This window comes from Etheostoma cragini, chromosome 3, assembly GCF_013103735.1.
Source record: "Etheostoma cragini isolate CJK2018 chromosome 3, CSU_Ecrag_1.0, whole genome shotgun sequence".
NCBI lineage: Eukaryota > Metazoa > Chordata > Actinopteri > Perciformes > Percidae > Etheostoma > Etheostoma cragini.
The window spans coordinates 22,534,248-22,561,757 of record NC_048409.1 but is presented as its reverse complement, the minus strand read 5'-3'; the positions used below and the strand labels follow the sequence as shown (position 1 = coordinate 22,561,757).

At 41.2% G+C, this 27,510-nt stretch overlaps 1 protein-coding gene across 1 annotated transcript; it reads right to left on the bottom strand.

Annotated features, from left to right (window-relative positions):
- Positions 1 to 62: 62 nt before the first annotated feature.
- On the bottom strand, positions 63 to 26,081 carry LOC117942592 (gap junction delta-2 protein). Its single transcript, XM_034868148.1, has 2 exons — positions 24,862 to 26,081; positions 63 to 7,157 (listed from the first exon to the last, which is right to left on the bottom strand). The coding sequence occupies exons 1-2, from the start codon at positions 24,930 to 24,932 to the stop codon at positions 6,308 to 6,310; spliced, it is 921 nt and encodes a 306-aa protein (XP_034724039.1). The 5' UTR covers positions 24,933 to 26,081; the 3' UTR covers positions 63 to 6,307.
- Positions 26,082 to 27,510: the final 1,429 nt, after the last annotated feature.

Sequence of the window (27,510 nt, the reverse complement as noted above, 5' to 3'; positions counted from 1 at the left end):
ACACACACATAATACATGAACACACACACTTACAGGTCATAAATCAGCAGGCATGAGGCCAGTTCAGGCTTTATGTAACATTCAAGGTTTTATTCAGTCTTTACATACAGTACACCAGTCAGGAATATACAGTGAACCTTCAACGAAGGTCCATCAGGTACACCATCAAATCTGCAGTCGGAAACGACATAATTTGAGATTACAAAGCGTGAGTGTGTTTGAATGTCTGTTTTATGTTTCTGTTTTAAGTCCACACCTTTACATCCGTACAGATGTCACAGTAGAAGCTAAGCGGAAGAATGTCAAGTTTCTAGGGCTAACATATTTAACAATTTTCCCTTTCTGATCCCTTAAATATAATCCTTTATACTGATCATGGCCATAGAATGCCAAATATTGGCTAAACTTTACATTGCTCCCCCACTCCCCAGACATGTCCCTATTCAGGGTTCATCTCTCTCATTGTGACACAGCGCTTCTCACACAGTTCACATAAAGGTGACTTGGTCGGAATTTATGAGTTGCTGGTCTTGGAGAGTTGAAAAGATGAAGGGTTCTTGCTCTGTCCTTCTTGTATATGATCCCCCTTTTCTAATTAAAACTTTATGAATCTTGAAATTACTGAATTTTAGAGACAAACTAGAGCTATCTCCGGTCATAATCTCACATGCACAACCCCTGCTCCCAGTAGGTGGTTGTGGAGCTGGTTGAAGCCAGATGAGAGAGATGTGCAGGGGCTATATTTAATCAAATCCGGATGGTTGTTTAAATCCCACTCTGCCTGTATCTGCCACTCAGTGTAATTAGATGAAGTAATCACGATTAATATCATGACAGATTAGAGAGAGATTGAGAGGTCCATCTCTGAACCCTGAAATGGTTATAATCTAGCCCACAGTGCAGCAGCACCAGTATCATGTAGGGCTAGAGGGTGGAGGAGGAAGCATTTTATTTCTAAAATGAAAAATGAACATCTGGATAAAAGGAGCTTTATAACTTAAACGTATCTAATTCACTTAAACACAGTTAAAAAGCTTTTCATTTGAAACAAGATGTCTAATTTTCAATTTAAATGCAAAATTGATCACCTAATTGACTACAAATGCGATTAATGTTGGCCCATGAGTGCATAATATACTTTTTCAAAGTAATGTGCTGATTCAAGTTTAAAATCTTTTCTTTTTTTAAACTATGGCTTTTTTAGTTCATAATAAGTAAGACACCCTTAAATAAATAAGATGGGTGCTTCCAAAACCTGCTCAAGGGCCACTAACCAGCCCGCAGGATTGGCTACATGTGACTACAGTAAGTTCATGTCCACTTGTAATGTAATAGTTCAGTAAGCTCTGTGTTAATGAATGAAGCAGCTCAATTACATGCTGCATTCCTGAGGAATCAAATTGTTTGCTACGGTTCTGCAGAAGAAAGTTAGTGGAGAGTTTCATGCAAATGATAATTACTTGCTGCAGGCCTTTGTGGGCATGCCCGTTTGTTAGTAACAGTCAAAGAGCAACAGCTTGATTTTTAAGGTGACCTTGGATTGCTACAGGACCTGTGATATATGGGGCAGTAGTGTGCTGAAGACAAGGGAGTGTATCTGAATTCACGTTTTTGGTAAAAAAGTCCAACCTCAATAGCACCGTAGATAATCAGGTTTGAAGACAATTTTCTCGGGTGGGCTTTACAGTACAGGGTAAGATGTCAATGGAAGGTATGCTGTCATGTTGTGATACTATTTCTCCAAAAGCGTTTCCTGTGTGTTAATGTAGAAACATCCTTTATACTAGAAAAGATTGGTGTAAAAGATCAGAATTTTTCTCTTTCCTGAGTCAGCTGTCAGTGTACTGTTCCCCCAACAAAGTGTCCGTTTGGAGCTTCACTGAGGATTGAATCATTATTAACACATCAAGAGGCTGTAGATTGCAGGTTAATTACACATTGTGCTGGAAACTTAACCCTGGAATGTCATGGCGCCTGACACCTCATGGTGCCAGTCTTTAACCTGCTTGCTTATATTCCTGTTTACCCTGTGTTTTACAGTAGATCATTTCACTTTGAATTTGCTTGTAAATCATATTCTACAACAGATTATAAAGGTATTATATTCATGTGCAAATTTCTTAAAGTAGAAGATTTGATGTATGTAGTGCTTTTCAAGACCGATAAACTGTTATAGGAAGTTTTAACATCACTGAGTTGTATTGTATTGTCTGCCTGGCTCTGTACCGTCTTAAGAACTGGTTAATTAATATACACACTTGGCATCAAGACGTAATAGCTTTGCTTCATAGTTTGGACAAAATTCTGCTGAAGAAAACATTGAAACATGCTCAGTCTAGCCATTGCACATGCAGATAAAAAAATCTTTGAAAATGAATTCAATTTTGCATATCACTTTGGCAAGGGAGGAAATATTACATATTTTTCAGCTAGTCTTATATTTCAACATTCTACCCTTGTGTTAACACATTAAAAAAACAATAACTTTTTGTTCCTTTACATAGAAAAAAAACATCTTTCTTTTTTGATATGTCACTGCACAAAAAATCCACACAAGTCAAAAAGAGAAGCAAATGAGAAAAGAAAAGTTGCATAATTCATTTCACATTGACAAATAGAAAAGTAGACTGTGGAGAGTAGTGGACTGTTGGAAGAACTTGGGCCTGATATACTCTCAGAAGTAATTAATACACCAACTGCAGTGATTGTGAGTCACGATCGGTGCTGGGTAAACGTAAACCAAAGACAACTAGGAAACATTTATGTCCCTCAACATCCTCAAGCTGTGTGGGAATAAATGTTACTGAAACCAGACATAACAACAGAAACAGAACTCAAACTGCTGTTCTCACATGCATCTTTTTTTTTTAGAATGAATGTATGTCCAGCATTTGTGTATCTACCAATCACTCAAACTAGGCCTCACACCAGCATTGACCTGTGCTCTGTTGAGATTAGATCAGTGCTGTAGTGCGCAGGGACCTTCCAGCAGGAGCTGCATGTAGTACAGGACGTTGGCTTTGTCTTTAAGCTCAAGGTCAGCGTTTAAGCCTTCAATAGAAGCACACACTGTCAGTAACTGAGGGAAGCCATGACTCAACCTTTATTTTTAGGCATTCCGGGATGCCTTTTCAGGGTATTTGTCCCTCCTAGTGCATAAACTGGACTGTACCGATCCCATTGAGCCCCACAGAGATTCTCAGAGGAGCCTAAATCTGGAGATAATCACTTGTAAGAATCACAGAGACTATGACAGTGGGGGTGAATGGAGAAACAGAGAGTTGGGGGGCTTTCTTCTGCTATGTCAGCTGTTGCTGTTGCTCAAAGACCTCCCGTGGCTCAGGCTTACGTGTGTTTATGGTGCGTATTTCCAGAGCTACATTGCTATTTGATGACACACATGTTTCTTCCTAAAAAACTATAAAAGACAGAGAAAATAAACATTTTACATCTACTGTAGATCTTTAGATAGAATTGGTCACATCTTATGTTGATGTTAAGAGGATGTAAAATCAACTAGACAGCTACTATCTGTGATTAAAGATTTCCTCTCTACTTGGGGGCCGCATTAGGGGTTATAAACGGTGCTGGTGCAACAAATTCTCCTTTCATTTACCTACAGAAAAATGACTAAGGAGTTATCCGAAGACATCGTAGTAAATGTGGGAGATGGCTAATAAAAGCACCAGCAGATAAGGCAAGTTGAAGGAAACTTGATACAACAGAAAGTGATTCACTGCTTTTTACAAGGAACTCTTCTTCACATTTTCAACAATTATTGCTGCAATCTAGTGGCAGAGGTTTAAAAGGAAACAAAATAATGTAGGGTACTGTAGCTTCAGTTTGGAATAATAATAATAATACATAATAAAATACTTTGAGAGAGTAGCATTGGTGCATGTGTGGCCCCCTGTAAAAGTTAAACCCCGATATGTGGCAGTGTTAGCTATTGCAGTGGTGAGCTGCATAAGGCCATTCATTTTGCTATGGTAGATAAGATCCTCAATGCCAGAGCTAAAGCTTAGACCAACGATGTGCTAGAGTATGCTAGATGTAGTTACAGTTAGCTGATAATGAATAACATCACTGTACCTTAACACTCTAATATCTTTGTCACTGCAATAGAATCAATAAACATAAACTGATTTAAACAGATAAAGTTGTGCCATGATCTGCTTTGAGGAACAGAACAGTGTCATGTCAGTTAAATTAGATTTTCCTTTTTAAAGACACCACATGTAGTTCACTAAACTGTCCCTATGTCTGGTTTCACAGGCCAGCACTGTGAAAGCACCCTGTTTTAAATGATGCACTTGTCTATGGTGTCCGATCAACACTGCCAAGATGCTTATGATGCAAAATGAGTTCCATCAGTCTGCCACTCTCCCACTCGTCTGGATTAATCAAGGTGCAACACTGTCATCATAGTCTTTTTCTTCTAGTCCTTCTTTTCTCTTACAAGGCATGCATGCTGAAATTTCAGTCAGGAAAGAAATGCAAAATGAAAACCACTGAGATTCAAAAACACAATTTTCCCTACTGAGTTACTACTCATCGGCTACACAGCTTGATCATTCACGAAACATTGCGTCATGTAAACATGCCTTTTTCAAATGGCTCACAGGCCTCAATTGCCAGAAGCTGTGCAGCTGATTTTTGAAAAGGCGCATTGTTCTCTATTTTGAATGCAATTAAGTTGCAATTGCTATGAAGATTTCCTAAATAGTTGCACATATAAAATCAGCTGCACAGCCACAATACTTTTCAATATAAAGTTCACAAAGGTGTCCCTTCCCACATGCCATGAATCTGTTCCATCAGTAAGAAATGCTTTAAACTAAACATAAATGAAAAAAACAGACAGTTTATACATTTGAAATAAACATCAACATGATGTCCCAACCAACCCACACGCAGATAAATAAATCTATTTGGATATATTCTAAATGGATAAATAATATGATATATTCTATAACTTTTCAACAATAATTAAATCTCTCAAGGATGGCACCATCGCTTTCTCAGAAAAAAAAATCACAACTCATGGTGATATGTTTTATAAAATTTGTTTAAATTTGTAATAAAGTGATCTCTTCTTATTCTTTACAAGCTCCTGCTCTCTTTATCTCCTCTCCTCTCTTCTCCTCTCCTCTTCTCGTCTCTCCTTTGTCTCCCAGCTCACTGGAATGCTGGAAGTTTGGTTTGTGCTTTAGGAGAGAGTGACGTTTGCACGCAGGTTTGTCCATTTGTTCATAAGTTCCTCTCCAACGTTTACGCAGAAGGAGAGCAGCAAGAGTCATTAATGTCATCAGAAGCCCCTGGGGTCCAAATAGCTGCCAACTGTGGAGCAGAGAGTGTGAGAGACCGGGGAGAGGGAAAAAAAAGTGTTTATGGGACTCGCTGTGTTTGTGTTGAATTCATCTTTTGCCAAGAGACAAAACATAAACATCGTCAGTCTTTTTCTCTTGGCTTTGGATCGTGATTATGTTCCAACAGAGGCGAGGCTGACACTGATCAGAGGCAGCTTTTTCTCTCTTTGCTTCGGTCTACCTTGAGTCTCCGGCAAGCAGAGGAAGCTAAAGAAAAAGTGTCTTCCCTCCTCCGCAGGTATAACCCCCCTCCCCTCCCCCTCTTTCTGTCTCTGTCTCTCTCAAACTCGCCTTCTTTTTCGAGTATCCGTTGTGGCTTTGACAGTTCTTCCGTTCCTCTTTTAATGATGTTGCAGCTGTCCCATCCCCTATCCAGTGCTCCCCTTTTTCACTGAGGCTGACACAGTCCAGAAGAAAAGCACCATGGGATGCAATATTAAACACAGCCGTCATCTTCCAATATCCCCAAAGAACACAAAACAGACTCTCATCTGTTCTCTTCTCCCTTTCTCTCGTCTTCTCATCTCTAGTCCTTCCCTCTCCAACCCCTTGAGGATTTAATTCCCCACTTTAAAAGAAACGAGGGGCAGTTGAGAACATTTAAGTAGTTTAAAAAAAGCAGACAAAAGTACAAAATGGCAGTTGGAATATCTCCCCATGAGACCAAATTGTGTTCATCATGTTCAACCGCAGAAGATACTTTTTGTCCTGTCTTATCCTCCCTCGATGCCTTTATTTTCTTCTTCCCCTCCTCCTTGATGACTCTCAAAGTCATGGAGCCAGAGATTTTGTCTTTTTACATTCTGTTTCATTCACATCATCACAGACGAGAGGTAATCTCCATCCCATCTTCATCAAATTAAAAACATAATTATTCATTCTCTCTGTCTTGCCCATTCACCCCACTCCTCCTTTTCCTCTCTTCATCTTCGTCATCATCAGACATAGGCTGATTCGCTGGACTGTGTGCGTCCCAGGTTTGGTGGCTGGGACAGATGCGCCATGTCCTTCTTCCTGATCTCACAGATTGACTTCCTGCGGGCCTGGACGCCCCTGATGGCGGCCTTGATCTTACGCCAGCCGAGATGGTTGAGCTCGGCCAGGTTGAGTACTACACAGATGCCGCTCACCGCAAACATGAACACCAGGAAAACCGTTTTTTCTGTGGGGCGGGACACGTAGCATTCTACCTCCTTCAAACATGGGTAGCGGTCACACTCAAAAATCCCAGGCACACTAAAGCCGTAAAGGAAGTATTGGCCCGCCAAGAAGCCAATCTCCAGTGCATTTCTGAACACCACCTGTATGATGTAAAAGCGAGAGATCCCTTCTTGCCGGCGAACCTTGGAGCTCTTCCCGTGGGTGAGGCCCCGCGGGGCGTTGGGGATCTCCTTCACCTCCAGGCAGTCAGCTTCTTCCTTCCCTCCTCCGCCATCACCGCCATGTTGAACTAGAATTCCATTAATGTTGCGGAGCTTTCGTGTCCCGTCCCTTCCCCCGTAGTCCCTCTCCATTATGGGATAGAGAAAAGAGTAGCGCCGGTCTTTCTGCTTGGCTGACTGGTGGACGGAGTAGGTGATGAAGCAGAGGCTGGGCGTGCACACCAGTATGATTTGGAAAACCCAGTAGCGGATGTGGGAAATGGGGAAGGCCTTGTCGTAGCAGGCCTGGTTGCAGCCGGGCTGCAGAGTGTTGCAGATGAACATGGTCTGCTCATCCTCATACACTGTCTCCCCAACGATTGCCACGATGAGGATACGGAATATCACCACTACTGTTAGCAGGATCCTAAAGGAGAAAGAGAGAGATAAATGGGGTTAATAGCCGGAGACTTAGTAATTTACTGTGTCAGGAAGGATGAGATGTCATCAGATATCCTTCCCAGAAATGGTTCTAAAGATGTGCTGAGTATGAAAGGACAGTGTGAGAAAGCAGGATTTTCAATCGAGCACTTTGGATGTTCAGCTTTGAAAAGAGTAAAAATAGACAATAAAACAATATACAGTGTTAAAAATATGTTTGTGTTAAAGCACTATTATTAGTTGTTATAAAGCCTGATGACACCTTCATTTAAAATGGAAACTATAAAAGTGACAGCAAAGTGGAACCAGCTCACAGAGCTTTTGTGACTGAAAATGCTAGCATGTTAGCTGCTGCATCAAAGATGCATGGATGAATTCTGCTGTTACGCTAGCACTAGTATGTGTGGGCCTTTAATAATAGGTGTATAAGCAGCATTACCATTGTCATCTAGTGTTTAATGACTCATCAAAACTTACAAACAATTGACTATTTATGAGAAAGGTAAAACTATAGATATTCTATGGAGAAACTACAGTAAAAACAAGAGAAGTGGGAAGGAAATACAGGAGAAATCTGATAAATGATACAAAGTATGAATTAAAAAAAAGTCAGAATCAAGATTAAGGCAAGGGATTTGAAAATGAAATCCCATTGGGGAGTTTCACAAAGGACTTTGAACTCCTTAATTAAAAAAGAGAAGTGAGAGAGAAGGGGCAGAGGCAGAGAAAAAAGAAAAAAATGTACCAATTGTAGAAAAGGATTTTGTCACTGTTAAGTCCCTGTTCCTCATTGTAAGAACCAGAGAAGAAGAGTGCTCCAAATTTTATTTATCAGCCAGCGCAAATGGTAAATGTAGTGGTCAGTGCAAAAAAACTCACAGCTTGTTATCTGTGATTTAAGACACAATGTGTGTGTGTGTGTGTGTGTGTGTGTTTGTGTGTGTGTGTGTTTTGTCAGTGTTTACAGGTAAAAAGAGTTGTGACTAATTCTAATTTTAGAATCTTCTGCATCAATAGGGCCAGCTACCATGGCAACCTCAAATTAGACTCACTTAAATTGGAGCAGTGATTAGTTTCTAAACACACACAAACACACACACAAACACACACTCACACACACACACACACAATCATGTGGAGAAATCTCTAAATTAGCGGTTCAGTGCTTTCACTGCCCCAGTAACAGGTGACGCTGAGGCAGTGATGGAGTCCATCTATTCTCTGGACTCGTGACTCAACTTGGACTCAAACTCAGGTAATGGTGACCCGACTCAGACTCTTCTTTGGTGACTCAGACATGGACTCGTCCTCGAACACTGGGGACTTGAGCCTCGACTCTGACTCGACAATTGGTGACTAGACTACAACACTGTGTTGAGGTGAACCTTATTTCCAGATTAGATGCTATTGCTGTGTGGGGTGCAAAAGAGAGATTATTGTTGCATGTTAATTTGTGTCTATTTAAGCATACAGTATGCTTAAATGTACTGACTTGACACATCTGTACGCACAGTGTGTCTGTGTGCTTCATGATGTTGGACACACAGTAGATAGACTACAGGTTTCTATGCCTTCCATCTGTTCTGTTCCCTTTCTTGCAAACACCCCTCTCTTTGTTCTTTTCTTATTTTACTCACCCCTCATTTATTTTTCAGATCTGAGACCAAACAAGCACTTTAGATAGCAGGCTTTTTGCTTTTTGCCGTCTGTGCGAGTCTGTTGGCTGCCTCACACTGTAGTCTGTGACTAAAGTCTGGAACAAGGCTGCAGACTGCAGACAGCCCTGAACATTGTTGTTAATCTGTTGATTGATTTGCTGCCTTGTAGCTCAATTCCACGGATACGAGTTCTGCGCACTGTAAGATCAACTGTCACTAATCACCACCATTTATATTAATGATAATCCCATAAATAATGGTATGATAAATTGCTGTCATTACTTCATATGAACGCATGGTACAAGCCATTACTGCAGCCTATCAGATCCTGACCTCGTTACATGTATCATGGATTTATGGGTTTTAATGCAAGTGCATACAAGTCAACAGATCGTGACATATAAAAATGGCATTGGAGGTAGTGTTGAGGGGCAGTACAGCATGCTGCAGGAGGAGCAAGAACATGTCAATTACTGATGACGTGATGTGTAAAAGACAGAATACCATTATTTTAACAGATGATTCAACATTGTTGCAGATTTCATGTCTGAACGGGATTATAGTCGCTGGCAACATTGTCTCATAGGCAGATACACCACAGGATCTTGAGGGCTTTTACAGAGAAATCATTGACAGTAGATTAGTGGCTGGATAAAGATTGCAATAGACAATGTATAGTTTGATACCGTAGTAACATGCAATTTAGCAATCTGAGTACGTCAAACATCAGTTTAGTCTCAGTCACCCACGCTTGCACGCTTACACATGCTTGCTCAATCAACATTTACACAAGGACATTTCTCACACCTTTTCTCTTCTGACAACGGCCTCAGTAGACAGCTTCCCATTTCTAATCCCATCTTAACCTCTTTCCTCCATTTCATCTGCAATTCTCCCTCAAGATAAGTCTGGATTTATGAGATAGAATCAACAAGAGATAGTAGCTGTCACGTGAATTTACCTCCGGCCGAGCCACTGCATTTCATAGAAAGAGTACTATTGTGCACAGTATAGATTTATCTATTTAAACTCAATTAGAATATCTGTTTGTGTGGAAACCATTGTGATAGCACAGTGGATCCAGGGGGAGGCACACACCACTGCATCTTAGACGTTGTCAGATAATCAATAGATGGCATTTGACTGTGTAAAGGGTAATCCACCGATCACTCAGTGGCTTTGCCAGTCTTGCGTGGCGCAGATGTGGAGTCGAAGGGCAGAGTAATCCTTTCCAGAGTCTGACTGCGAGCGGTTCACATTTACCTCTCATCAAAACGTCAGATCATCAGTGATGACCTCCAAAATAAAAAATAAAGTATTTAATGCCAATCTGCTCACCTGTGACCAGCTGGCATGCGGAGGGGTAGGGCAAAAGGGAGAGAGAGAGAGATAAAAATAAATGCAGAAAAATGAAAACCCTTCTGCCCTTGTAGTGACTCCATTAAGAAGCTTAGTGAGCAGAGGATACACAATACCAGAGTGAGAAAATATTGCTCTAAATGGGCATACATGTGCACACAAACACAAGCACATGTATTCTGTATTGCCACACACATGCCCGCTTGCACTCATATCAATGCAACAAAACCCCATCCAAGTGCAGTGGAGACTGTTTCACATTTGAGTACTGAAAGAAGACATAAAATTGCTGTTTCAGATGAATTAGTTCCAGACAGGGATAAAAAGATTATGAAGTCACCAAAAAAAAACAGTAAATTAAAAGAGAAACCTGCCAGTGCTGGGACAGAGTGCGAGAAAGGAAAACCAGCACTGGAGGAAAATCTCATCATAGAGAATGAATTATATAATAGCTTCCACACGCAAACCCACTGCTGTAATCTGTGACTGGACCAAGGGAGGATTCTTGCATTAGTTTTTTTTTTTTTTTTTGGTAATGCCATCGAATAGCTTTAGATTATCAAACACCACACAGCAACCCCAACCTGTTTTTCTCTCCTTTCTAGAGCATCTTTTTTTCTTTCATTCATTTGCACTCCTGTGGCCCTGTCTATCTCTCTTTGTGACCCCCTCTCTGTCAGGAATAATCTCCAGATTGTGTCTGTAGTTTTGTATAAAGAGTCTCTTTACTCTGTGAACAGCCAGAGGAGACATATGAGCTGTTGGTGCCTTCCCTCTAAAATGGAAAACACCACACTAAAGTCTGTCTAATGCACTCTCTAATTGTCTCTGCACACGCACACTCTTGAGGAAATTTACATTAACAAAAAATTTGTGTTACTGATGAATTGATGAAGTTATTTGTAAATCAACAGAAAAACAAAAATCATTGATAGCAATGTTGAGTTTTCAATAAAGCTGCACCTTGTGTTTTATTTCATTGTTAAATTAATACTTTGGACTGCCGGATGGACAAAACAAGCATTTTGAAGAATTCCCCTTAGGCTCTCAACCATTTCATGGGATTTAAAAAAAATTACTTACTTAAATTTATTTTTTTAACCTGAAAAAATACCCAATAATGAAAGTAATAATCAGCTCAGCCATACATTGTACACATATGCTTTGAAAATTCACATTGTTGACATATTAGCACATATCTCACAACACAAATCACAGCGGACACTGTTTGTTGTGCACTAATATGTGTGTTTATGCAAAAACATAATGCGCACAAACCCAAAATGCCTATTCTCCTCAAGCAATTGTGGTTTCCCAACCCACTGTCTTTTTCCTCCTCAATATCTGACGGTGGATATTTTGCACTGAAGGTTTTTTTTTCATAGTCAAAGCTCTCATTATAGATGTGCATTTATTTTCAAAATTAAACAGTGTACAGTAATGTGAACAATCTGGCTGACTGGCTGGCTCTAGTTCCATCTGCCCTCTCCACGTATGCATGCATACACGCACAGTACACACACATTCACACACACACACACACACACACACACACACACAGTGTTGCTGCTTCACTAGTTTGCGTTATTCAACTTTCAGAGAAATTCAAATGCCATTTACAGTACCGCTCCCTTGATATTAATGAACCTCTTCCTTTATGTTTAATCCTCTTTTAATGAAACCTTTCATGCGGGTTGCATGGCAAGTGGAGAGGATGAGCGGCATAAAAATAGAGCAGAGGTGAGGTGGGAGTTGTGTGTGGCTCAGTCGTTTCAGGGCTTAGTGAAGCAAAGCATATGAAAAATGTACACACTTGTTGTAAGACACGTTTGGTATCGTGTCCACCTTAAAGTGCGTGGTATGTTGTTGTTTTTTATCAAGATGTGAGAGAAATAGGGACAGTGGTTGGTTATGAGCTGGAGTAAAACACACACAAAATTCAAGAATTGTGGACAAGGGAGATAACAGCAGAGGTAAACTGTGGCAGGATAATGAGAAAGAGGAGGCAAAGGACATGAGATAATTGGCCAGGGATTGACAAGAAACGTAAGGTTTTTGGCGAGATTGGAAGATGTGGCAGTGGAGATCAAAAGAAGAGGGAAAAGGAAGAGAAGTGTGGAGGAAGAGCAGTTGTGGTTCCTTTACCCAGAAACCCGGCACAACCCCTCCTTTTTGATTCCTCTCATCTCTTCTCTTCCCCTCCCTTCAATCTCCCCTCCTCTCAACTCCCATCTGCTGGTTACCATGGCAACAGGCGAGGGGCAGAAAACGAAGGAAATGCAGAGAGCGCGAAGTGTGCCGACTGGAAGTCAACTAATGAACAGCATGTTTCTGCAGATTTGTTGATTAGGTGCCTCAAGGAGCTTGACACTTCTTTAATTTATGTAAAAAAGTTCATAACAAATGATGCCAGCCATACAAACCAAATTATGCTACTGTATGGAAGTTGCTTGAAAGATAATGCCATGGAGAAAACCAGAATAGGCCCCCTTTGAGAGAAAATAAACTGTTGTTCAAAAGCACTGAAAAGGAACGCTGTTAAAAATAGGTTATTTTCAGAATGAGACACAAGAACTATGAATATATAAATATGGGTGCATAGTCATTGTAATTCTAGTTCTCAAAATAGCTTCTTTCTCCCTTCTTTTGATCATGTATCACCGCTTTTTGACCAATAGGCTTGCACCTTGATAGAGAACCACACTCTACTGATTAGTGTGACACAATCTAAGTATGCAAGAGCTATGTCAGTTGCAATGTATTGGTCATTTTAAATGCATATTGCTATGTAAAAAATGTTTTTTTTATTTTGTCACAAACCCTACAGTGTGCCTTGGATTGTTTTTGAAGATTTGCATTTGAGATCAGGTTCTACCCACGCAACAAACCCTTTACAACACAAAATTAGCTAAAAACATGTTTTTTAAATGTTAAATTTCAGATTTGAGGGACAAAAATTATAAAGGATAATAGAAAAGCTCTTTGCTCTGTCTCTGCAGGCTAAGGAGTGTGTTAGCTACTCTGGACAACACTGAAAACAAGTCCTATGTTGGCTGATCTGCTAATCTTTGTCAGAGCCCAACCTTTAGCCTCCATCAATACATGTTCCCTCACTGTCAGGCTCTGGCTTTTCTCTGCACAGCTCCCTTCCCCCCTTACTACACTTCCATGCATGCTGCAGCACGGTTGCTACTACTATTTATCTCTATCTAATTCCTGCTTCTCTCTTTAATTTAGCCCCAGTTCCTGTCACTGAAAGATTCACCAATCAGTCTCCCATTTTGTGTCTTCTGTTTCACAACCTCTGATTTGCATGCTGCAGCTCACTTAGCCTGATAATCTTAGCTTGTACTTCAATTGTTCTCCTAGTCAGAGATCTGGAACCGAGCATCTCACTGTGGCTGCACACCAATGCCATTTGATGAAGTGAGCATTTCCCCCTTTTTCAGAGGTCAGCACATCTAATCATGCAAGTCGCCTTCAGAAGGAGGGGACTGGGATGGCAATGTGAGCCAGATGCGCTACATAAAATATTGTAGCAAATGCTAATAATTTAAAGTAATTCAATTAAACAGGATTGCCATATTCAAGTTCAAGCAAAAAGACTCTCTTAAACTGACTTTTACATCACACTTCAGGACACTGATTGACCAATCACCACATAGATGTTCTAAATAGAGAATTGGAAGAGGCAATGGACAGAGATCTGTGACAGAGGTCTGTGTGTTAAGGCCTAAAGATAATCCATGACTAACCTCACTAGAAAAGCAATAGGCTTCAGTTATTTGCTCAAACAAGAACAGTTAAACATTTTGAGAAATACAAGTTCATTTTTTATTCCAACAGTTAGATGGGAAAATTGATAGTACTTAAACGTCCCCCCCGTCATTACCACCACTTTCCCCTTGAGCAAGGCCCTTAACCCCAACCACTCCAGTGGAGCTGCTCAGTGGCCAGAAAAACATGTGACAGGTCATCATTGCAAATAAGAAATTGTTCTCAATCGACTTACCTGGATAAATAAAGGTAAAATAAAAATTAACATATTCACCAGCAGCTTGACAAATCTAATCCTCTCACATCAAATATGGATGGACACTTATGCTGTCTCTCTCTCTCTCTCAGTCTCAGTTCTTTTGCCAAGGTTTATCAATAGCTCATAGTTCACCGGGGGTCACCTGGCACCAAGCTGTATACAACCTTACACTGGAAACCTCAGAGAGACACACACGCACACATACACAAAGGCAGAAGGGATGTTCCGGTGCTTCAGGCCAGTGACAGAAGGAGTGAGTGAGCGGGCTGCACTCTCCCCTGCTGACAGACCTTTATCCAGTATGGCCATCCAACACGCACACAGTATACATGCACTAACACACACGGAAACTCACTCAAATGCTAAAATCAATATGACAAAAATATGCACAGATTAACTCACAATACAGAGAATCAGCGAATAACAATCCTAAAGACATTTCTCCATGCACACACAGACACACATTTTAATCAGAGACGCAGTCATTCTTCCAGCTGTTGCGGTGCATCACAAAGCCGATTGTGTCAGATGTTAGTGCCATCCTCTCAGGATAGGTTGATGTGAATTTATATCACACCAGCTAGTAATAATAATGTTACCATTGTTTAGCTTGGTGGCCTTTGAACTCCAAGCTGGTGGCTTTAGAGGTTATATTTATTTCAGACAGACTGATAAGTGTGTCTTATTTGAATGACTCTTCAAAGAGTAATATGCAAAGCACTTTTGCCAAGTACAAACCAGTACAAAAAGCATCATAAATAGTCATGCTTTTCTTCATAATCATTTTGGAGGGTCATGGAAAAATGTTTTGCTGGTTAAGGAAGGGTTAAGTCTATTTTGATTAAAGATCCCAAAATAAATGAACAGTTCTTTACCTTTAATTATTATTTGCCCCACAAGAACACACGTATAGATATACAGCAATCTATTTCTCTTATCAATGCACTGTAGATACACTGTACTGAACATTTCTGTTACAATAATACGTTGGTTGGTGACAGTACTTTTTTTATTGTAGTCTGCATAATCCTAGATCTCTAAACTTGTAAAATGGAAGTCTAATAATAGCACATTCTAATACTTTTACTTATCTATATATCTCTCATCCTCTTCTTTTCTCTCTCTCTCACACACACACACACATGCACACAAACACACACACACAGGTATTCAAGGAGTGTGTTGATGAACATGAACTGACTCTGGCTCTGAAGATAATTGAAAATCATAGCCCTACAGAGGCAAACAATAATTATCACGCACATGAACACACACATACATGCAAATATCCTGTTGGGCATTTTTGTGTAGTTTTACCAATCTGTAAAATAAAATGATATATTCCCGTTATACCCTTGACTAATGACTATGAAAGGATATGTTGTTTGTAGTTGTCATCACTAATAAAGAATAGATTGATCCAGAGAAAGGTTAAGTGTATCCCATTTTCCTACCACTGCACTAGTACATAGGCTGAGTGCGGAGTACACAAGGATCTCCATGACGATAATAACTGTGGCAGTTACCTTGGCAACAGACACGGCAATACAAGTAAGAGTTAAATTGGAGCACAGACATTAAAAATAGACTTTCTAAAATCTACTCTGATCATTCAGAACAGATCTCTGGCAGGAATGAAAAGAAGTGACACGAATGGTCACCATAGCAACAGACCAGCCAGTATGCAGAGCATTGGTTTTGGGTTAGTTAGGTTGTGATGGAGGGGTGAGGCATGAGCAGGAGAAAGAGCAGCAGGAGAGAGGAAGAGAGAGACTGCGTGGGTGAGAAAGGAGAAGGGGAGGGAGGGAGGGAGGGAGAGAGGGGGGTCAATGAAGGGAAATACAGAAAGAGAGGGAGAAAGAGAGAGAGAAATGATGGGCGTAATCCAGATTAAAACGCTGGGTTTTAGACAATCCCGAGTTAGGGCCGCAGCATTCATGCCAAATCCCCCACCCACCACGACTCTCTCGTGCCAAGCCCCAACCCAAATCAGCTGCTCTGGCACATGCAGGGAGCCTCCATGACACACAAGTAGACAGCACATGGCTGTACAGGGAACATCCCAAACACACTCAATCGACAAAAATACTCTCACATTTTTTTTAACAGTGTTTCTGATCACAGTGGTTCCAATGGAGAAATATGAACAACTGTAAATTACGCAGATTACATTTGGCATTAACAACTCTCACATCCAGAGTGGGCAGTAGGGGAATGTAAATAAGTACATTCAATGTCCAATTTAGAGCTCCTTGTACTTTACTTGAGTAGTTTCATTACTTTCATTTTTGATCATAGAAACAACAGTTGGCAACGATCCTGACTTATGGTTCAATGAGTAATTGTTTTAACATCAACAAATTTCAAATATACCTTTTAAGCCAATATAGATGATAAGTACTTAAAGTGCTAAACACTAACTGTGGAAGTAAATAGTATTATTGTATTAGTGTCTATCTGATTTGACAGGAATGAAGCATTATTATCTGATACAGATGACTATGTTCAATACAGTTTCCTCCAGTAAACAGCTGCCAACCGTTCCAGTCCTGCAAGCTGTTGTCATTCTTGCAAAGGCTAAATTTATCTGTTTGTCTACCAAGTAGCTATTTCATAATTGGCTAAGAAACAGTGTGAATGAAACATATTGCAGAGTCAAACACTTTCACCTCTCACTTCACTGCTTAATTGAAGAACGTGCTACTGAGATCAAGGGGTGTGTGTGTGTGTGTGTGTGTGTGTGCGTGTGTGTGGGTGTGTGCTTGCGTTTGTGTGAGTGTGTGAGTGTCTGCATTGTCATACTATCTGGTTCCATATAAAGATAAGGGGTGTGCCAGCTTTGGCAGTATGTGTGAGTGAGTGTGAGAAAGCGTTTCCACCCAAGTAATGACTAAATATAAATCCCGCTGCAAGTTTGTTTACGCACATATTTGTATATTTGGATGACCATCTGGTTATGAATTTGTGTGTGTGTGTGTGAGGGGGAAGTGAATCAGATGTCTCTTCATAAAGTGTTGGTCCTGGCAGAGATGGTGTGTGCTTTAGCAAGGTGTGACTGTGTGCACTCACGATTTCTTATTCATGACGAGTCAATCACTCTGTGCACAAGCTGATAATGCCTCTGAGGAACAGTCGCCACAAACACACACTCAAACACGCTCAAAGAGATGAACATACTGCAGTCTAGTGTGAAGATGCAGCCGATAATGGGAGTTGGAGAGAGTGGGGATGAGGAGGATAAGTCATTGGAAGAAGAGCACCCTTTTCCTCTTCAAACAGTGAGATCGAGTGAGATAAAGTGAGGAGTTAGAGTGAAAAAGAGTGATAGAGAGGGAGAAAGAGAGCGCCATGCATGGAGATGCGCAGGCTTTATCAGAACATCAGTAGACAAACATAATGATCAATCAAATTAAACAAGAATGTCAACTTTTATGATGCCTACAAAGAAATGCTGTTAGTCATGAGTAGCAAAAGCAGCTTTTATAAATAAGACAATGATTTTACAGCCCCAAGCTCACACAAATAGACAAAACTGCAAAAGCTGCAGCATTCAAAGATCAAAATTAGCCATTAGTTTAAATTTAATCCCTCATATTGTATGTAGTTTTGTTTATGTCTGACTGCATAAGAGTCTGTTATTTTAGCCAGAGTCTCACTGTGTGTTTTGTTGGCATTCATTTACACAAGATATTCATTTACACAAGATATTCTGCCATAGCACTTTGCTCCACTGGTCTCTAAGATGATTTAAAGATCATTATTATTATAATTATAATTATTATTATATTATAATATTATTAAGATGATTGTGATTGGTTTAAAGAAATGCCAATAAACCAGATTACACAGTATCCCGGGATGCTGTGTGGACTTGCCCGACTCTCCTCCGCAGCGCTGTAGAAGAAGGTCTGGCAATGCGAGACTACGTACCACCCAACAACCAGCTTGTTTACTCTGGCTATTATGCCTAACTTTCATTCAGCTCATGTAAACAGGGTGTGAAAATCCTCTGGAAGAGACGTGTAACTTGCCTGAGATAAATAATTCATCACAGCACTGTTGCATGTTCACGTATTGATTTTCTGACAGCATACTGTAGATCTTGGCAGGCGATTTTCACTCCTTGGATGTCAGATCTGAGGCGTGAGTTGTTTCAAACTGGATCAAACATCGAACTCCACTTCCACTTCACAAAAATTTAACTTTTGCGTAAACGTAAAGCCAAAAAAATGACCCCCCAAAAAGTGTAGGTTAAGTTGCAAAAATCATTCAGAGGTCTCTGTTCCAATTATATACTGATGCTTTAAAAGGAAAACACATTTTATAAATAAACATAGGACTAGAAAACTGGTTCAGGTGGCTGTTTTTGCAGGGTTTCCCTTCTGTTTGTGTGTGTGTTAGGTAATGTCCAGGTTAAACTAACCCTCCAGTATCACTCTAACACTGGCCTGCTCTGTCCACTTGGCAGGTGCCAATGCTAAAACGGTAAGCCGTCCTGAGTCACCCTGCCAGAGACAGTTTCTCCCCGAGGCCCTGCTAGGTGAAATCTGTCTGAACTTGGACCCCTTCCCTCTTGCTTCTCTATGACCATCCATGTTTTAGTATTCCTGTTAGGTCTCGCCTGAGTTCCTCTATCTGCCTGTGTTTCTCTCCATGTGTTTCATGATACACTATGCACTACAAAGTTGTCAAAATTGATGTAAGATTGGTGTTAAAACAGGATGAAGATGGAGGTTTATCTTCTAAAATGATGTCTCATAAACACACACATGTAATAGGAGTTGCCTTGCCTTGCCTTGCCTTGCCTTGATTACACCGCATCAACCCTGACCTTAGCATGTGTGGATTGTGGGGATCAACGGAGGGAGAATTATCAGCTGAGAACCAGAGAGAGGATTGGGGGAATGTGTATATGAGTTGTAAGCAGAAAGAAATGAGAAGACACAAGCTGCATAATTGTATGCAGTTGCTCTCACTTTCTCCCCCAGTAACAAAAGTCCCTGTGGAGGCCAGTTGTAGTACTCCAGTCATTAAAGGCTGTCAGCAGCTACAGAGCAGCTCCCAGGATTCATTTACAAGATTTTTGTATCTCTAGCAGCAAAACTAAACTAGATCCATCCCACTATCAGTACTGAAATGAACTCTAATGCACACTTGAGGAGCATCTTCTATAATAAACTTATCTTATCTTTGGTATTTCACTGTATTATGTCAATAAATTGAGGTTTTATTGGTGGGTGGATGCTGTATGTTTGTTTTAAAAGTCTGAGATACAGCAGGAATTATATCTACCTCGCATTCATATAATTCACAATCTCCCAATGGATGTGATGTCACTTCAATAACAGGTTTCTTATGGAAGAAGTGTGAAAGCAAGGACAGGGATGGACGGAGAGACTAAATGTCACAGGTCTCACTTGGTCTTCTGTAAGTGTTTCTTTTTAACAATCTCTCAGGGGAATCTGCCACAAGCGAGGCCATACAAAAAATAATCATCTATCACCTATGTGGGGGGTTGTGAGCGCTCCACATGGGTTCACTAAATAAAAGCACAATGATCTAAAGGTCATGTGACGACAGAGCTGTAACCTGTCAACAACCAGGCACCCTGGGTTGTATGTACACGCTGCTCAAAAATAAATGCTGGTTTTCGTTTTCACTTGTGCTGTGCTGAAAGAGTGCATGTGGCATGCACACAAAAACGCACGCACATGCTTTCCTAGACGAATAAGATGACGGCTCCTGAGCGACAACACTCATTTGACTCAGGGGAGCTGTGCTGGGGAGTCATGCTGAGTGAGCTGGCCTATGTCAAGAAGAGCTCCTGCAGAAGCACAACTACACACACACTCTTGATCACCTCCTGTAAAGTGCACATGTGCATGTGCATGCTGAGATACAAGAAAACTTTCAACTATCTCTTCAAGGATTCTAGTGCCCCAAATGAACTATTGCTGTAAAGACTGTGTAGTATGATGCACATGCTTTAAATCAGTTTTAAGGTCTGAGTTTTCCACGGTGTAATAAGAGATGGATGCATCTGAACTTTCCAAAATAGACATTGCAACAAGTGAAGGGGTTAACTCTCAACATCTTCCAATGCAATTCGTGTATATAATTGAGTGCAACAACAGTAAGGAAGGGTTCAGATTTGTTGAAGTGAGGATTGTATTAAGTCAGTGTATTACCTGCAGTAGATGGCGGCCGGCACCCCCCAGCTTTGGAGAAGCAGGCAGGAGTTCCAGCACAGAAGCAAAAGTCCTGCTGTGGAAGGGGCAGCAGCAAAATGGATTTATGACATCTAAAAAAAGAGAACACCTAAAAACTCTATCAGTTGACGCTATATTTAAAATACTCTCAACATTTTACCTTGCCATCAGCCAGCCCTCTCTGACAGGGAACTTAAGCCATTTTATCCATTTATGCTCTCTTCAACGCCACCAGACTCCTTTGACAAAAACAGTAATTTCACCCATCTGGTTGCTTTGAAAACAGCCTTAGTTTCCCATTGGAAAAGGCCATGTGACAGCAAGGTAACCGGTGAAAATATTCTAAATATAACATACAATTTAACTGACATTGAGTTTTTTATGTTGACTTTTTTTATGTTGCTAAAACACGTTTTGCTGCTCTCCCCGCCCTCAGCCGTACATTGCTTAGCATCTGTGTTGGGTCTGCTTACTGCTTCTCCAAACAGGGGGCATGCCAAGTAACTTGAGTGTCAGATGGTTTGTTACACAGAACCATCTGAGAACCCATCATTGGAAACTATGGGGCAGGCACTTTCCAAAAATGGCTGGCAGGAGATCGGGTGAACCATCTTTCTATCACTTCCGTTGTTTTGAATGAACAGTCATGGCCACCACATACACCCAAACCTTTGGCAGTAGATCCTAACCGGACGCTTAAAGAATAAATTGAGAGGGAAAACAAATCCAATTTGAAAGTGACCCAGTTTGTGGTGCTCACTCAGCGTTGTAAGTAGTAACACTGGTTGTGAAGAGCCCCCTTTACTTTTATCTGTCATCGGAGTGTTTGACCACAGCTCTCCTACCGAGAAAGCTAATGCCAGAATCAATATTTGGTACTCTAATTTCTACCATGGTTTATTTTAACAGGAGAAAAAAGTCAATGAGGTACTTACAGTTTTAATCACTCACTTAGCATTCCAGTTGTATTGTCAATGGGCAGGCCTAATTAAACTAAAGTTTCATGAAGTACCCTATCTTCTACCAAGCTCTGCTTAATATTCCATTATTGGAGATCAATATCAGGGTGTTGGGAGGATGCACCTGCATGGTTAGCAATCCCACTCGGACCATTGCCAGCTCACATATGAGACTGTAGAACCAAAGAAACAGTATGAGAAACCGTGATGTAGCTCTCTCAACGTAACTACTGTAAACACACCGTTTACAGTAGTTACGTTGAGAGAGCTACATCACGGTTTCTCCTCAGAGGCTGTGTACCAACAGTCGCTGGGGTTCCACAGTCCATCAGATGGTCCAAGTCAATTTACATCTTCCCCACTGCCCGTAATGGCAGGAATTAATCACAGGTAGCAGGTGAATACACAAACACACACTCACAGACAGGACCAAAACCCGTCCAAGCACATGTGATCTGTCCACAAAGCTAACCGAAGCTCACATTTTACACTCAGTCTGAGTATTTATGCACACAAAAACCCTGACAGCAGAAGGGAATCTCCAGAGCCGTTATAATGTAATCTTACACAGACAAATGTTACATTCTTCCTAATGTGTGTGTGACTCATGTATGACGAATACACCCAGGCCTGCAGGCTGTTATCATGGTGGGCTCATGAGAACACACGCTTGTAATGCCCCAGGGACAGCCACCTGTCCAACGCTTTCTTCGGCAGGACGTCACCTGCGCCAACCAATCACATGTCTAAAATTGCAGCGTACGGACGAATAGCTTTCCGGATTGAGGGAGTATTAGTGTGCGTTCATAAAAATTCATGTCAGTTGTGGTGTCCCAGATTAGATGATTTTGAGCTGTAGAAAAGCCAGTAGCAGGGATTGCACTTTACTGTGAGAACATACAGGCTGTCACACAGAAACTAAAGCTAAAAATTGTCAGCTGGTTCTTTTCATATTATTGGTAATAGCAAAAGTGATTAGGCGTGCTTACGATTAACAATGTTTAAGAGATAAATAAACAACATTCTTCCTTTGTAACTCGACAAGTTGGTGAAATGTCAAATATGTCCAAGAAGCAATGCCCCTTTAGATGTCCAATAAATACCAGTGCATGGGGATGTGTTGTGAAGCTAACATCCAATAAAAAGCAATTTACATTGAAAACCATAAACATAAATCAATTAGTAGAGTTAGTAAGACTTTCGCAAGGCAAAAGACTACACTCATCAGTTGGCCAATTTGAATGTCAGTTAACAGCTGTGGAAACAAGACTGAATACACAAAGGATTTCACTTGCAGCAGACATACTGTAACTACTAACAGCAGCTAGAAGGGAACTCTGAGAGCGCAGACCTCGGCCAAGGACATGTCCTATCTTGCAACATTGACTAAAATGAAAAATAATTTATGCATCTGCCGCGTGATTCAGATCTGCTCCAAAATACAATCGGTTCTTCCTTGGCCCATGCTGCACCCTTCCACTAATTTTCAGAGAAAGTGTGCAAGTTTGCTGACAAACAAACAAAATGAACTGAAAACATAATCTTTTTGGCTCCTTAAAATAACCGTTGTGTGTTATGCACTCACTTCAATAAGACAAAAAGACTAAGACTCTACAGCTATCACTACATCCTTCAGCATGTCAACCTTAGTTTATGCCACTCGACAACGAGCATCCACCCTGCTCGAGCACCCTCAGCCAACCACTGCAAATCCTTTTAGCTGAAGAGACACTATTGATATAATCCTGATCTCTGAACTTCTTGTACACATAAAATCTGTTTTATGTTTTAAATATATGCAGCTTTTCAGAAAGAGACTGTAAACAGACATTCAAAATAATGTAATACAATGGTTTCTTGAAAGAGTCTGTACATTATAAAGGACGTATTGCTTTATAGTAAGTGGTTGTGGAAATGGAAAATGTATTGAGCTTAAACAAATCCAAGTTATACTGTACAGGAATACTGGAAATTTTACGTGTACATTTTGCTATTTTGAAAAGGTTTTGGATAGTTCCTCCCATCATCTGAACATTTTAACTGTCTGGATGTAAACTGTGCGAAAATGATCGGAGGCTTTTTGCTACAGGGTGTCCTGGTTGCCCCGCTTAGGTCATGGCATGCAGCACCATCTTGTGATGAGACAGTCCTCTTGGCTTCCTACCAATGCCCTGCAGACCGAGGCCATGTGTCTGCTCGCCTGTCTGTGAATAACCGCTACTCTTCTTCACTCTGCCTTTTTACTTTTTTTCTGTCATCTACTTCCTGTCTCACACAACTCACACTCACACTGTGTATTCCGCTCATCTCCTCTCTACTTTGCAACCATATCTACACTGCAACCTCTCTACTTTGCAACCATTATCTTTCTCTTTTCCTTGATTTCCTTTGGGTATTTCATGTTTCTTCTTCCTTAACAACTTTCTCTTTGTGTCTCTTCTCTTTCTTGCTCCCACTGAGACCCTGCAGCAAGGATGACTAGTCCGGGCGATGAGCGACACCACTCTTCCAGTGTCTCATGAACGAAAGGAAGCAAATGCTGACCAATCATTCATCATAACACCAAAGAAAACAACTCCAACTCATCATTCCACTGACAGACTGCTCTCAGAATTTCAGATCACAGTTTTATAACCCCACAAAATTCACACTCAGAGCTTCACACTCAGCAGAAGAAGAGTCATATTCTACCAAAAAAGAATGTTTCTCTATCTCATTTCATAAACTGGCTAATAATTCAAGAGTTCCACTAGCCAGAGTGAGTAAGTAGCTTCAGGGGATTGGTTTAAACTGCTAATTCAATGAACTACTGATTCTAATGAACATGCGCTGAACCACAAGTTCGGGGCAGATGTCTCGAGAAAACCCCAAACTCAGGAATGTGTCCTTCACTAGATGTAAAATAATGTTTAATACCATCTACAGAGTTGATGTGCCTCTGTGGCTGAAACACTCATCAATAATTGCTGATTATCTCGCTGACAGGGATGAGATAGTCAAACTAAAATACAAGACATCTCGGCATGTAGAATGATGCATAAATCATAACAGTCTTGACCTTGCGCTGGTGACTAGTGTGGGAAAGCTGAAAAGAGGCAAGTGTAACGGGGCTGGCTTCTGAAGCAGACTTCATGTTAAAGCAGGAGAAAAAAAAGAGGGACAACATCAGCACGGAGCGGTACAGTAGAAAGTAAATGAGCACGACAAAGGTATTGCCGACATTCATTGTGGGATGTCCTCACGCTGCTCTGGATCCTCTCATGTCCAACGCCTCTGTGTTGGCTCACAGTGTCCCTCCTGGTCACCTCCTCCCATCATGTCACTCAGAAGGATTAAAGACTGAGAGCATGGAAGGATTCATATTCTGCATGCATTGGCATGCTTTTTTTAAATATACCATACATATGCAAAGACATTCAGTAGAAACATGAGGACACATGATAGCAATGACACTCTGACAAGAACTCACCTTCCGATCATAGTAGAGTGCTGCTGCACGGCGGCCTCCAAAAGGCGCTCCAGGATGGTCCATTCTCCCATGGTTGGAGTTAGGTGGCATCCACTGGCACAGGAAATCAGATGGGGATTCCCAGTCAGCAGAGCACCAGAGCTGGTGTTAAAGTCCCTTTTTATGAGTCTTCAAGTCCACTTGTTTGGGTTGAGATGAGGTAGGGAGTGGTTTCAGGTGGCTTGTTTGGTGTAAAAAAAGGAATGAAAAGCAACCTTGAAGAGGCTCAGTGGCACCTTTTGTGGCTGACTTTCTATTTTTTTAGGTGCTGTCCAAAAACACACAAACATGCACACACACACAAACACACACACAACACACACACAAACACCGCCTTAACTGCACCTGAGATGGTTGGACTGAAGCCGTCTATGTACTAGCTGCACACACACTTTCATCGGTGTCTATGTGTGTGTGAGTGTGTGTGTGTGTGTGTGTGTTTGTGTGTGTGTAATTCTTCGTCCATACGCTTCTCTTTCGACTTTCCTCCTTGTGTCCCTCCTCTGGTAGCACCTGACCCTGTTTACCTCCTAAAACATCTGGTCCGTCATATGTTGTCACACTGAGACACACACCTGGTCATGCACACAGAACTCATCTACTTCTACTGAGTTTCAAAGAGAGGCCGTAGTTTGTGCAAACAGACATCCATCACTCTGCCCTCACACACTGCTTCTTTGACAGCATCTTGTAGTAACTCTCAGGTCCATACACTCATGTGAGCCTGAGTAACCAGGGATCTGTGTCTCTGCTCGTTCTCCTCTTGTCCATCCTCCTCATTTCTTTCTCCCTTTGTCTCTTCTTTCGCTGTCCTCTCTTCCAGCTATCCTTTTTATGGATTCCCCCCCTTCTCTCTGTTGCTTCTCTCCCTCTCTCCTGGTTTGGTTCAGGCAGCGCTGGACTAAATCATTGCACACCTCCTCCGTCTCATTTACTCTGCTTGAAGCCGTCCCTGGTTTCTCCAGTCCTCCTCGTCCTCACTCTCCTCTCTCCGTTTCTGTCAGCGTGGCAGCTCTCCTTTCCTCTCTTCCCTTCATCTTGTTTTATCCTCCCTACTTGGTTTCTCTCTTTCTCTCTCTCCTTTTGCGTCCTCCACCTGCCTCTGTCTCTCTCTCTCTGAGCCAGTAGGCAGCCAGACACAAGCGTGTGTCTAGAGGATTAGGGAGAGGAATCTCTATGCTCCTCCCCCCTCTCACTCACTCTCCATCACTGTTTATCCCTCCTCCTCATCCTCCTCTTCATCTCCCACTGCTCCACTACTAACAGCACACCATTTTCCATTCTTCTCTCTCACAGCACACATTGCTCATGATATTATCTTCAGCTATGTATTTATCATCTTCTGTCTTCTCATCTGTGTGCATTGATACCTAATGTAACAAGGAACATACACACATAAACGGACACACAGAGAGATAGAGAGATAGAGAGAGAGGGAGAGAGGGAGAGAGACATACGAGAGATATGAAAGAGACGAGAGATACAAGAGACAGTGCCATGCAATTGGACTGTTTTGTCTAAACACCAGTCTAAACCCCAATAATAACCAGTTTAAAAATATATTTCAAACTGAAAATTGTAAATACTTAGTACTTGGAACGCTGACCCTTGTTGCTCGGTTGTTACTCCTTGTTGTGTTTGCCTCTAGGCAGGCTGTGTTCAGGGATAAATACACTACTAAACTAACTACTACTAAATAGCCTGCAGTTGAATTAGCGACGAGCTGGTGAAGTAGTGGAGAATTTAGGAACTACAGAGTTTGATATTCCCTCAGGAGAATTGGGCTAATGCTGCATTCACACACCAATGACAGTCAGTCAAGCAAAACCAGATATAAAGCGCAAAGCTCCTATAAAATTAAATCAATTGAATTAAGTGTTGATGTTGGATTTTTTTATTTGCTGCCAGTGATGGGGCGGTTGCAAACATTCTGCCAGCAGTTGGTTGAATAAAATATATAATCACATCAGGTGGAAACTATTCTATAGCCACTTGCGGGATTTATCTTTCTTTGGCCGGATGTCTATTTCCTTAAGCTTTCTTTGTGTTGGAATTTTAAACTCCAGTGGATTTATGAGGACTATGGTCAACTGCTCCTCAGATCTCTGCAGGGTAAATAGAGACAGCTTATTGGATGTGTAAGATCTGAGATTTCTGTTTCATGACTGAAACAACTTTTTAACGTACACATTCCATCAAAACAAGTTCCTTCACGAGGCTATTTTGTAGCAACACCGGGGCTCCATATGGCACTTGGTCTGGCAAAGTGAGACTAGCCTCGCATTGCCAGACCTTCCTCCAAAGCACTGCGGAGGAGGGTCTGGCTAGTCCACACAAAATTCCGGGACGAGAGAGAAAAATGGCCTGGTTTAATTCAATTTATTTATAGTATCAATTCATAACAAGAGTTATCTTGATACACTTTACAGATAAAGTAGGTCTAGACCACACTCCATAATTTACATGGACCCATCAGTTCTAGTAATTCCCGCAGAGCAAACAACAGTGCGACAGTGGCAAGGAAAATCTCCCTTTTAGAAGGAAACCTGGGACAGACCCAGGTTCTTGGTAGGTGGTGTCTGATGGCCAGTTGGGGTTGAAATGAAGAGT

What these genes read in the sequence shown, in the direction of transcription:
- LOC117942592 (XM_034868148.1), bottom strand. Translation starts at nt 24,932, where the DNA reads ATGGGAGAATGGACCATCCTGGAGCGCCTTTTGGAGGCCGCCGTGCAG. An exon ending in CACTCTACTATGATCGGAAG is followed by an intron (nt 7,158 to 24,861) that starts GTGAGTTCTTGT and finishes TTTCTCCTTTAG; the next exon opens with GATCCTGCTAACAGTAGTGG.